Below are 12,429 nucleotides of genomic sequence, written 5' to 3' on the forward strand. Positions count from 1 at the left end.
ATTATGAAATGAGCTTGGTCCAACTAGAATTGAATTTCACAATAATATCAAACTGAATAATCCTATTGACCCGAACCCAATACCAAATCTATCTGAAATCGCATTTGTGGAATAGGACTATTTTTGCCCATTACCACTGATCTTACCTTTGATCAACGATGTTCTTCTAAGGGTAACAAAAAGGTCTTTTTCCTGAAACCCTAATTCATTCTATAGGTGTCATCTTTCTGGAGAGTTCTTTATGACCCCTGTTAAGTCAAAATTGTAATTCACAATTTCCTAAGTCAAAATCGTCCTAGTTGAACTTTATTTGGTATTTATCCAGTTAAAATCAAATTCAAAATAGTTAATGATTGGCAGTATAGGTCTTAAAGGAGTTCGAGTGTCCAAGAAATCAAATACGATCAAGGAAACGCAATTAAAAGTCTAAAGAGTGTCAAAGAGCCGTAGAAGTGATTACCAGAAGAAGGCCAAACGGGACTAAGAGTTAATAAGGTTCGAACCATACTGTAGGTCTCATCATTTATAGTTGATTGTTGACTAACAAAGTGCCTGGAGCTTTTACCCTATTAGGGCTTCTCTGTGATCCTCTTTGGTGTTTTTTACTACTTCAATTATTGTTGTGGTATTCAAAGCATAGGATTATTGAATTTGATTGACTAATAACTTAGAGACAATTAAAAAGTGACTTGTTGCTCAATTCAATCAAAATATTCGGATAATTAGAACTTTCAAATGGTATTAGAGCTTAAGTGCGATCCTTAACCTAAAAATTGTCTAGATGAATCAATCACATTTTGATGTAGGATCTAAGGATGCTATGGATGTTCATGAGGCTTATGACCAGCTATATAAGGAGAGTCTCAAGTTACATAAGGTCGATAGATAAGTCTTTTACAAACTAAATAAGCTTGAATTAGAAAACGAGAACCTTATAGTCGAATTTGAAGAGTCTATCAAAGGATTGAATGAATTAAGGGTTGAGAAAGTGTCTTTAGAAATTAAGGTTAAATTTTTGATATTTGATCTTGAAAAATCAAATGCCCAACTTCAATCCTTCTCTAGTGGATCTAAAAAGATTGTTAACACGATAGGTCTGAAAAAAGCAGCTAGGGATAGAGGAGATTTAAGCGATACTGAAACGAATTCTCATATGACTTCCTCTTAGATAAATAAGTTTGTAGCTACCTCAAAACATATTGTTCAAAAATTGAAACCTAGAATTGCTCCTAGGTTCGTCCCCATGTCATCATTGTGGTAAGGTAAGCCACATAAGACCTAAGTGTTGTGAGTTCTTGAATAGGAACAAGACAAAAAATAAACGTGTTCAAGGACCTAAATCACTGATATAACATAGGTTTCCTCCACCCAAGGTTCAAATTTTGAAATCTAGGATTGTTCCTAAATTCATTCCCACATGTCATAATTGTGATGTTTTATGTCACATTAGACTTAATAATAGTAAGTCTTTGATTAGGTACAATAATCAAGATCTAACTACTCGAGTCAGTTTCTAGACTTACCAAGTGAATCTCTCGACCAAATTGACTAAGATGTTCTTCTAATAAGATTTGGGTCGGAAAGAGTGAACTCACTGGCTTGTGATGTTGATACTTGCGATATTCCTCATGCTGCTCTTCATGGTAAGAGCATTTGTGTGCCTCATTGATTAGACATTTATGTGCTTGCATCTACTTTTATTAATGATATTTAATATTCATGCACGCACTCTATTATTTTATTTTTTTATTTTTTGTGTGCCTATTTATTTTTCGAAAAAAAAGAATAATTTTTTTTTTTTGGTTTGGACATGTTAATTTTTTATTAGATATTAGTAAAGTTTATAGATAGTAAACTAGATTTTCATTAATTGGTTTAGAACTTGTCTTGAGTACTTAGTATAGGCTATTACATGTATCTTATGCATTGCATACATTAGATTCTTGTGAGTAGTTTTGATAGCATGTTGGAGATTTGGGATGACGGTCATTTGTGTGGGGAATTGACTTTGAATATGGAATGACCTTTAACTAGATTGACATAAAGCTCTAGTATATTCCTCTTAAAAGAAACAAGATGAGTGAGATTCAAAAATTTTGAAATATATGAGAAAGTCAGATTCATCTTATACGCTTCTTCAGAGCTTATTTGACTTGGGGATTTCTCATAACGTGATGTGCTGTGGCCAACTTACTTGGTGTCATCGACCTAAAACTCATTATAGGAGTAATCTTAGTCACTTAATGTAGAAGAGATCATATAAAATATAAAATATAAAATAAATGAGAGAGAAAAATATATATAGATGCTTATTTATAGAGGAAGAAATAAAATTTATACATTGAAAAAATTAATATGAGCATTTTATTTAAAAGGTCCTTGTAACACTTTTTCGTTGATTTAAGGTTTTGAGACTTGCTTACAGGAGTTTAGTAACACTTATGACACGTGAAGCTTATACAATTTACTACATTTAAGTTTTAAAATAAGTTATGTGAAAAATGTTTACTTTTTATGAACTATACATGTATAAGTAGCAAATAACTGTTCAAGATGAAAATTCATGAAAAAAAAAAAAAAACTTGTCTCAAAAGTGAATTTTTTTTATTCTCCTATCACATATTTTTGCATAATCTTTGCATCATTATACACTTTCAACCTATATCACAATATCAAAACACACATTAAAACTCTAAAACTTATAAGAAATAGCTAAATATCAAACGTAGACGATATCTAAAATATGAGTTTAATACACTCATCAAGAGGCTTCATCATTGCTCATGCAGAGCCTCTGTTAAGTGACAAGTAACAAATTTCCAAATTGAAGGAAAACAATGCAAAAGAAGAGAAAAGCACTAAAAGTACAAAAATATGAGCTTGGGGGTTGAAGTGTAGATGTTTTGAAAGTTGAAAGATTTTGAATGCAATTTATCAAGAGTATGATTGAAATAGAAGTAAAAATATGGGGACCAAAATGTACAAGGTCAAAAGTTGAGGGACGGGCGTGAAATTACTAAAGGACTTGAAGGTCATTTTCATATTTAACTTATGTACACGCATGAACTTCTACAGTAGGCTCACAATGTAAAACCTTATTTTCGCCTATATGTTACGTCACATGGATGAATCATACACCATGGGGAAGCCCTTGGCATGAATGAGCCACCCTATACAAGGAAGTCAATCTAATTTGGAGAAGAATCTCACAAAAAGAACCCTTCTCTAAATCTCCAAGGTTGACATCATAAACCTTCCATGGATGAAGCTGAACACTATAGGAAAAGCCTTTGTGTGAATGAACCATTTACCATATAAGGAAACATGAGCACCTCAGAGAAGAGGTAGATCCAAATTCTCCAAGTTTGACATCATATGCCTTCTATGGATGAAACTAAACACCATTGAAAAAGCCTCTATATGCATGAACCATTCGGGTGAAGGAAAGCATGAGCACTTTGGAAAAAAGGTGAATCCTAAAAGGGACAACTTACAAGTTTTCAAGGTTGACATCATAAGCCTCCCATTGATGAAGATAAACCATCCACAATACAGGGAGTCATATTCAAAATTTTCAAGATTGTCATCATAACACTCTCATGGATAAAGCTAAACATCATAGGAGAAGTCTCTACATGAATGAACTATCCACCACGTAGAGAAGCATGAGCACCTCGAAAAGAGGTGGATTCCAAATGGGACTACTTCCAAATTCTCCAAGGTTAATAGCATGAACCTCCTATAGATAAAGTTGAACACCATGATATAAGCCTCTTCACGAATGAAGCATCTACTATGCAAGGAAGCATAAGCACCCGGTAGAAGATATTTTCCCAAATTCTCCAAGGTTGACGTCATAAGCCTCCCATGGATGAAGCTGAACACCATGGGAGAAGCCTCTGCATGAATGAACCATCTACCTTGCAGGGAAGTACGAGCACCTCGGAGAAGAGATGGCCCTAAAATTTGCCAAGGTTGACATCATAAGTCTCCCATGGATGAAGGTGAACATCATGGAAGAAGCCTCTGCATGGGTAAACCATTCATTATGTAGGAAAGGTTGAGCATCTCGAAGCAGAGGTAGATCCCAAATGGGACTACCTCCAAATTTTCCGAGGTTAACATTATGCGCCTCCCATGGATAAAGCTGTACACCATGGAAAAAGCCTCTGCACGGATAAACCATCCACCATGCAAGAAAATGTGAGCGCTATTGGAGGAAGCTTAAAAAAAGGAGCTTACATTCAAACCTTCAAAGATGGCCTTAAAAAGCACTTACCTTACTTCAACACTTTAGAGCCTCGTCTCTGCATCAAATTTCAGCCAACAACTTCAACACTTCAGAGCCTCTCTACATCAAATTTCAACCAAACTAAAGCATTACTTCAATCTCTTCAGCACAACTCAACATACAAATTAAGGTTTCTACGAATATTAAAGGCATTCCACGAAAGGCGATAAAACCAAGTTAAGCAATGAACATGTAACATCATACTATTACTTCTCAAAATAAGAAGTCCATGCATTAAAAATAATCATACATAGATTTGGACGAATGCTTCAAAAATGAGGCTCAAAAAGAAGCCTACAACTCAAAATCGAGGCTCAAGAAGAAGCTTAAATGAAACCTACACTTCACGACATAAAAAATTGAACCGAAGTCATAGGTAAAGATGACAAATTGGACCTAACCCCAAAGCACCATGTGTAAGCAAAAGCTCGGCAGCTGAAGCGAGGCTCCACCTACTATAAAACAACAATAGAGAGGTCATCAACCGCTTCAGCCAAAGCCCTAAAGCCGAAGCACTATATAAGTGGTCGAAGCCCACATTATCGAAGTTGAAGCCTCCTAACCATAATGAGCATCTTTCATTTTCACTTTTCCCAAGAGATTTCTACATAAAGATCTTATGTGAATGATTAATGTGACCCTTGTTGTAGCAGAAGAAAGTCAAGTTTTGTCAGCCTACTACATACGTACTCAGGCCTAGGCCCTAGAGTGGCTACCGTTTCAAAGTACATTAAATGATGCATGGCCTAGGATGTGTGATATGATGCATACGATGGGACGCCTTGAATAAGGAGATAAAGTTACGTGCGTCTCATCCAACTGCTACCACTTCATCTCTACTAATATAAAAGCTCACAACCCATGCCATTTAAAGGGTAATGCAACACTAAATAATACAAGCTTTGTAAATTATTCTCTTCGATTTTTACATACTCTCATACACAAACCTGGTGCCCAAACTCCTATGTGGCTCACGTCTAAAGCACTTTCCACACCCAAATATAAATATCTCATTGACTGATTTCACAGTTGGAATGCATGTGCTGCCTCCCCTATCATTGAGGAAGGGCTCACGTAACTAACGATTAGTCCACATCAACGGTACAAAAAATGAGGTCAACAAAATTCTCTATTAATAATGCTGTAAACAACATTACAAGAATCAATACAAACTCTAATTATTTGTATAGAGCAAAAAGAGAACAAAGGCAACTATGATCTCAATAATTTCTCTTTGAAAAGGTTTAAATCATCGATAAAAATGTCCAAATATGAATCAAGCATAGATATCGTCAAAATAGAAGCACTGAAATCTGAAATTGATATTCCCAGCTATTATCATGAAGACGGTGATATTGATCCAAAGAGAATATAGGAAGAGTTCAAAGAAGAAATCAACATTATTATTAACCGACATCATACGAAAAAAGAAGACAATGAAATCACAAAGGAATGGTAAACTTAAGCTTGCATCGAAAAATTGTTGGATTCAAGGTAATTCAAACCTGAATCCCCTATAATTGAAATTATTGACAATAAGAATGAAATAATCTACCCTCATTGTGATGCTTTGATCATGCGAGCCATAATAGCCATTGATGACTTTAGTCACATGCTCGTGTTTTGTGGAAATTCAACAAATATTCTGCTTGGGTACGGATTTGATCAAATATTGCAAACTTATCTTCCTTGAAACCGATACTGGATCCATATGGTTTCACTAGAGATATATAGTCGAGTCCAACATAGACAAATTACTCTAATAGTGAAGCTAGACCAGGAACCAGGGTGTATCAAGGATATATGAATTTTTTTTACTATTGGTAGTAGATTCGCTTACAACGGAATCCTAGGAAGACGTGTTCTGAAACAAATGAATATAGTAATATCAATTCACGAGATTTTCAACTTAATTTTAACTTGTGCATGAGACTATTGTATAAAATGTGACTGGGGTCGTGTGATGATGTTGCCTTGGTACTCTAACAGAGCCAGTCCCACTATTTTTCTTCAACTTTGTCTACTTCTTGCCTTGATCATTTAAAAGATTGTTCCAACATTTAGGTTATGCCAATCTGACCGAGATTCAAATAGATCCAACTTAGTCAATTTGAACTCTAGTCCCATGTACCTTTTACCATATATGATATGCATGTAAATATATATGTGGAGTTTTTTAAATTACTTCACAAAGTAGATAAGGTTGTTGAGGACAAGCAAATTTTCAATTAGTTAATGAGACAAATTTATCATAAATGGAGTGAGAAAAGATTGAGACTTGTGCATAAAAAAATATTTGTTTCATGTAGAGAAAGTGACCTAAGGATTGAAAGGCGTCATTCGTCTCAGTTGTTGGATTCCTAATAAACTTCCAATTTCTTCTTCGACCTTCCCAATGCATTATTTTGGCATTTCTCTACATACTCCTCTCTCAATCTATCTCCTTTTTATTGTTTATTTTATATGTAGTCCATTTGTGGTTCATTTTGATTGTATGAATTCTATCGTGTTCATTCTATATCCACAATAAATATTATGAATTAAAGACTCAGGAAGTGATGAAGAATATATTTATAATTGAAAATCAATGATGTGATATTTGGACGTTAGTCATGTCATTATTATATGATCAAGGGTAAATTCAATTGCAATTTTATTGGATTTTTAAGTCAATAGACGAGTGCTAAAGACTGAAGTTCAATCAATAGAAATTTGGCCATCAACGACAAAAATTTCATCACTCGAGAAATTTATTTTGTAGTGTTAATATGATTAGAAATTACGAAGATAATGCTAGAATACTATCAAACAACACTCCCAGTAAAAGCGTCAACATCTGCATATTTTTTTCGTCTGCATTTATAGATATTGGTAATACTTTTGTTATCGATTTTAATCATAGTGATGTGTTTGGATAAGGAGAAGAAAAGTATATTAAAATCTTGCTTATTGTATTATCTAATCCTATCAAGCTTTGTGGAGAAAAATTGATAGCATCTAGTAGTACTAAGAAAAAATAAACTAAAATCCTGTTTATTTTACCAGCACAAACTCTTATCTTGTTCATCATTTTATCTGGATGACTCTAGTAAGTCATGTCTGTACTAGAACAGTCCTAAAAGTCCATTCTTTTTTAAACTACTTATAGCTGCTCTTTGCCATTTCTTTGTTTTCTTTCTCCATTACTCTTCATTCTTCTATAAATATTATCTCCTGATTCAATCCTTAAACACGTGCCTTACAACATGGACCCTAGTGCCTCAACTCTCATTCTTCGTTCTCCATTTGACGTCAAAAATGATAAAGAAAATGGGCTACTAGTTTTTGACACATCTCTTCTGCAAAAACAAACAAACTTGCCAACAAGATTCCGATGGCCTCATGAGGACTTAGTTTATACTCAAGATGTACTCAAAGAGCCACCAATAGACCTAAAAGGATTCTTGGATGGTGATGAACAAGCAACAATTCGTGCAGCTTCACAAATTAGAGCAGCTTGTTTAAACCATGGTTTCTTCCAAGTTACCAACCATGCCGTGGATGTCAATGTGATTCAGGCTGCACATGATAAGATGGACGCCTTCTTCAAGCTTCCGATAATCCGCAAGGTACAAGCTAAACGAAAGCCGGGCAGTGTCTGGGGTTATTCGGGTGCTCATTCTGATCGATATTCGTCAAAACTGCCATGGAAGGAAACATTCTCATTTGGTTATGATTATGTAAATGGCCCGGATGTTGATCTGGTTAACTATTTCAAAACTGTTCTAGGGAAGGATTTTGAAGAGGCGGGGTAAGGTTATTCAGTATTACCCTCGTTTGCGCTCCATTTTAAGAAAAATACATTTTTATCTCTCATCTTTTTTATCACACATTCTTTAACGATAGATTTAGTGTTCTGCATTTATTTAGACTTAAATTAAGCAGACGGTCATTTCAGGTCATGTTGGTAAGCAGGGTTCAATAACAAGTCTACATTCCCAAACATCCAATTAAATGCACGTGTAATACGCTAGACTCGATATGATTTTACATGACTAAAGAATATATACCTGTACAAAATTCATCAGTTGCCTTGTCAAATTCTGTGTGACCAGACATATCAAACATTTTTTAATAGTACTACTCTAGTGATATAATATGATGAACAATGTACATATGATTAGCCAATTGGTATGCAAAAAAGTAATAAATATACGACGAATCAGTTAGATATGCATTTGTATTTGTAGTAACACTTGATTTGCCTAAACCTTCATATTGACAACTATCAATATAACACTATATGTACACAGTAAGCAACTTTGTGCATGAAGTTATAGCCAATAAATTGCAATACTTAAGAACCCTTGAATTTCACAGGTATGTTTTACATAAATATTGTGAGGCAATGAAAAAATTGTCTCTGGCAATTTTGGGACTGCTGGCAATTAGCTTGGGACTTGACCGATCATACTATAGGAAATATTTCGAAGATGGTTGCTCAATAATGAGGTTCAATAACTATCCACCATGCAACCAAGCTGGCCTAACCTTTGGCACTGGTCCTCATTGTGATCCAAATTCCATAACAATACTCCATCAAGATCAAGTTGGAGGACTCGAAATTTTTGCCAATAACAAATGGCAAGCTATCAGGCCACGCCCCGATGCCTTTGTTGTTAACATTGGAGATACATTCATGGTATGTTCTAATTTGTGTTTTTTCCTTTTTTTATTTTTTGTGAATTTTTCTTTCATTGCACATGTGACTTTAATGTAGGAAAGAGAATGATCTTATACCATGTTTTGCTAAAAGTTTTATTCCTTTTAAAAAATTTAGGGATTTCAATGATTTCTTCATCCCCGGTTTCTTCAAATCAATATTAATATTTGTACCAGATTGGTGGTTTATTAGCATAAAATAATTGCTCATTTTTACCACTTCTGGGATTTTTAGCATGCATTGTTGCCCTAGATGGTTAGATATTTGGGCTCTATTTGACAACCATTCTTTCAAAACTCTTTTTTTCGTACTCATTTTCAATCATACATTCTTACAATAAAATATTTTTCACGTAAATCTAAAACTTCTTTCTACTTTTTAACACCATGTTTTTCAAAAATTTATTCCTCCTAAAAAATGATTGTCAAACAGTGCTTGAAATATCAGCTCATAGGGAAAAACAAAGATGGGACAGTTTTATTCTGCCAAATTATTTATCCTAAGCATGTCGTGATATATGTCTAAAGGACCACCGATAATACCGAACCGTGCCCACCTTTTTGTTGTGTTCTGTAGCCAATTTAACATATTAGCCACCCCTTTTCAGTACTGTTATTAACTAGTACGTAACCTTGGCAGTATCTGATGTAGGGTACGGCTACGAATGACTTCTTAGTTCTTTCTCTTGAAGAGGACAAAAACATTAATTTAAAAAATAAAAAAATGAAAAATAAAAAAACTTTACACAATAAGACCCACAATAGTGCAAACACCATAAAAATTGTTAGAAATTTCACTTAAAACGACAAAAAGTTAAAAAGTAATTTTTGGGTTTTTTCTCATATGTTTTTCGAATGAAACGAGCATTAATTTTCAGTACTGGAATTTAGTGTAACGAGTATACTATGTGCTTAATTCCCATTTTCGGACAAATAGCATTAAGATGGATCCATTTATGATGTTCCGTTGTGCGTTAGCACAACTATTTGTTTGTGTGATAAAGAACATTTGAAGGAAAATTTCATAAACGCTACACATTAATTTTTCTAAATGAAAATTTTGAGTTTTTCGCCTAAATTGTATGTCGATACATATAGTTCATTTTTTACAGAATGAGAGGATTTAAATAACTGCTATACTTTACTTCTTTGTAGTGAGAATCTAAATCGTGTAAAGGGAATATTACTATAAATCTATGTAATAATGTTTTTAGTTATTCGTTAACCATGCAGGGATGGATTTGGATTCAGCTCAATTTCAAATCCTTTGAATCTTATATTAAGTTCCTTATAGTTATCGATTTTGTCACCACAATTAAAATTTTTTACTTCAAGATTTTGCCTCCTTGATTTTAGCTATAAAAGTTTGCTCCCACAACTTTACAATCCTAGCACTGTTCCTGTAACCATGTATACAAATGACATGCAGGCATTATCTAATGGTAGATACAAGAGTTGCCTACATAGAGCAGTGGTGAACAAGGAGAAAGCAAGGAGATCGTTGGTGTTTTTCATAAGCCCAAAAGAGGACAAGGTTGTGAGGCCACCGGAGGATCTTCACGAGACAAGGAAGTACCCAGATTTCACATGGTCAGAATTGCAAGAATTCACCCAAAACCACTACAGGGCAGATAGGACAACACTCCAAACCTTTATCGACAGGTTTCTATCCAGGAAAAAGCATCCCACAGAAAAACAAAACTCCCTTGGTTGTCCTTGATCAACAATTCAACTTTCTCTCTTTCTCTCTCTCTTTCCATGTATTTGTGTTTCTCACTAAAATATATAGTGATGTCATCTGTCTTTTAGATATAGTGTGGTAAAATTCTCTGTGATGGAAAATTTTGTCCAATAAATCAATAAACACTAGTATGAGTGATGAAAGAAAGACGAGATGGGATTCAATACTTTGGCCTATGCAACCGCATAGCCAACTGACCATGTGGTAAACCGAAACATGGAGGCCGGGTTTTGTATAAACCATGCGACCGCATGGGAATACACCATGCGGTTGCATGGTAGTTTTTTAGTGCTGTTGGAGTTGGTTTTTGATTCAAATTTGGGGGTCTTTCACTTATACTTTGACACCACTTATAGCAATGTTTCATGGCTATAAATAGGTGGCTGATGATCATTCTAACTTTAAGAAAAACACTTGATAATATTTGTCATCATAATTTTCATTCCACAAAGAAGAAATCAAAGTTTTCTTCATCCATATTCAATATTCCCTTTGTGTTCTTCAAGTTTAGGAGAATTTATACAAGTACTTAAGTATTGATTCCCTACAAAACTTGATTACTCCTACAAACCATTTGTCGCAAGACCCTTTAAGCACCAAAATTATATTCAAGAAGGGGCGAATATCGTTTAAGGACAGTGATATAATGTCGTGTTTGAACTTTCATATTTATTATGATTTTCTTCTTATTTTTGTCTTCTTGATTATTTTTATATATTTTTTCTTCTCCAAACCTCGGTGTTGAATATTTTCCAACAAGTTGGTGTGAAGAAATTAGTCGTAATGAATTTAGAACTACAGATAATGTTTATCACTTTGGACCATTCTTTATTTTATTTATTTATTTATTTTAATAGTTAATCCCACCTTCGCATAGATGGGTGGCTTTACACATCTCTACTTATAAACTTAATATTATTACAAGGAAAGTTCTCATACCCTTAGCCAAATCCATTCCTTAATAGCATCTAGCAACTTCAATTAACAAAATTGCCACCACTTATAAGCTAAGAGTTCCAGCTAATTAACAAAAGGCGGCATTAGCAACTTCCATTTAAAAAATGTTACCAAATTTCAATTATATTAATTGAGGGCAACATTCACTTACTAGAATATTGATGTAGATCCCTTTAGCAACAATCGCTAACGAATGTTGCCTTTTGCATATTGTAGAAGGTCATTTTTATTGTAGTTTAATGAAGAGATAATCAATGGTAAGCACATACTATTATTCGTATCTACAAAATATTTAACTACCATACCTTTCTTACTTCCTTTGAACTTCAATCCTAAATTACAGAACCCTTTTCAAGTATATAAATAACAACTTCATGGCATTACACTGATTGTCTTGTGGAGACCAATGATTTAAGTAGGACACCTGTTGCATGATCAACTCTTGTACAAACCATTATGTACATGATTGATTCCATTGCATTTGTAAAAAGTATTTTTCCCAATCTTTCTAATTCTTCTTCTATCTTGGGAGACTGTTCAGAAGAAAAATTAAAATGATTACTTAAATCTAATGTTACTAACTGCTTTTATCATCCCGAATTTTTTAAGTACTTTAGTGATACAAGAAGATTTTATTTAATTTTTTTTTTAAATAAGAAATTTACTAGAAATCATTTGATTTTTAATATCCATGCCCATTATTCTTCTACTCAGCTAAGTCCTTTAATTAAAAATTCAA

The 12,429-nt window shown here is 34.0% G+C and overlaps 1 protein-coding gene and 1 long non-coding RNA gene across 2 annotated transcripts; one reads left to right on the top strand and one right to left on the bottom strand.

The window, feature by feature from the left end:
• Nucleotides 1–2,812: 2,812 nt before the first annotated feature.
• LOC111410450 lies at nt 2,813–6,062 on the bottom strand. The gene is made up of 3 exons (XR_002705693.1): nt 5,847–6,062; nt 4,280–4,351; nt 2,813–4,169 (listed from the first exon to the last, which is right to left on the bottom strand). It is a non-coding gene; the product is annotated as an uncharacterized LOC111410450 (long non-coding RNA).
• A 1,322-nt stretch (nt 6,063–7,384) lies between these two features.
• LOC111410454 (gibberellin 20 oxidase 2-like) lies at nt 7,385–10,880 on the top strand. Its single transcript, XM_023040796.1, has 3 exons — nt 7,385–8,081; nt 8,651–8,972; nt 10,422–10,880. Exons 1-3 carry the CDS (start codon nt 7,537–7,539, stop codon nt 10,710–10,712), a joined length of 1,158 nt encoding a protein of 385 aa, XP_022896564.1. The 5' UTR covers nt 7,385–7,536; the 3' UTR covers nt 10,713–10,880.
• Nucleotides 10,881–12,429: the final 1,549 nt, after the last annotated feature.

The sequence above is a fragment of the Olea europaea genome, chromosome 2 (assembly GCF_002742605.1).
Source record: "Olea europaea var. sylvestris chromosome 2, O_europaea_v1, whole genome shotgun sequence".
Classification (NCBI taxonomy): Eukaryota; Viridiplantae; Streptophyta; class Magnoliopsida; order Lamiales; family Oleaceae; genus Olea; species Olea europaea.

Excerpts from the sequence above, each read along its gene's own strand:
- LOC111410454 (XM_023040796.1), top strand. The coding sequence starts at position 7,537 with ATGGACCCTAGTGCCTCAACTCTCATTCTTCGTTCTCCATTTGACGTC. Across the intron at positions 8,082-8,650 it reads AAGGATTTTGAAGAGGCGGG|GTATGTTTTACATAAATATT; the intron begins GTAAGGTTATTC and ends TGAATTTCACAG. Across the intron at positions 8,973-10,421 it reads ACATTGGAGATACATTCATG|GCATTATCTAATGGTAGATA; the intron begins GTATGTTCTAAT and ends AATGACATGCAG.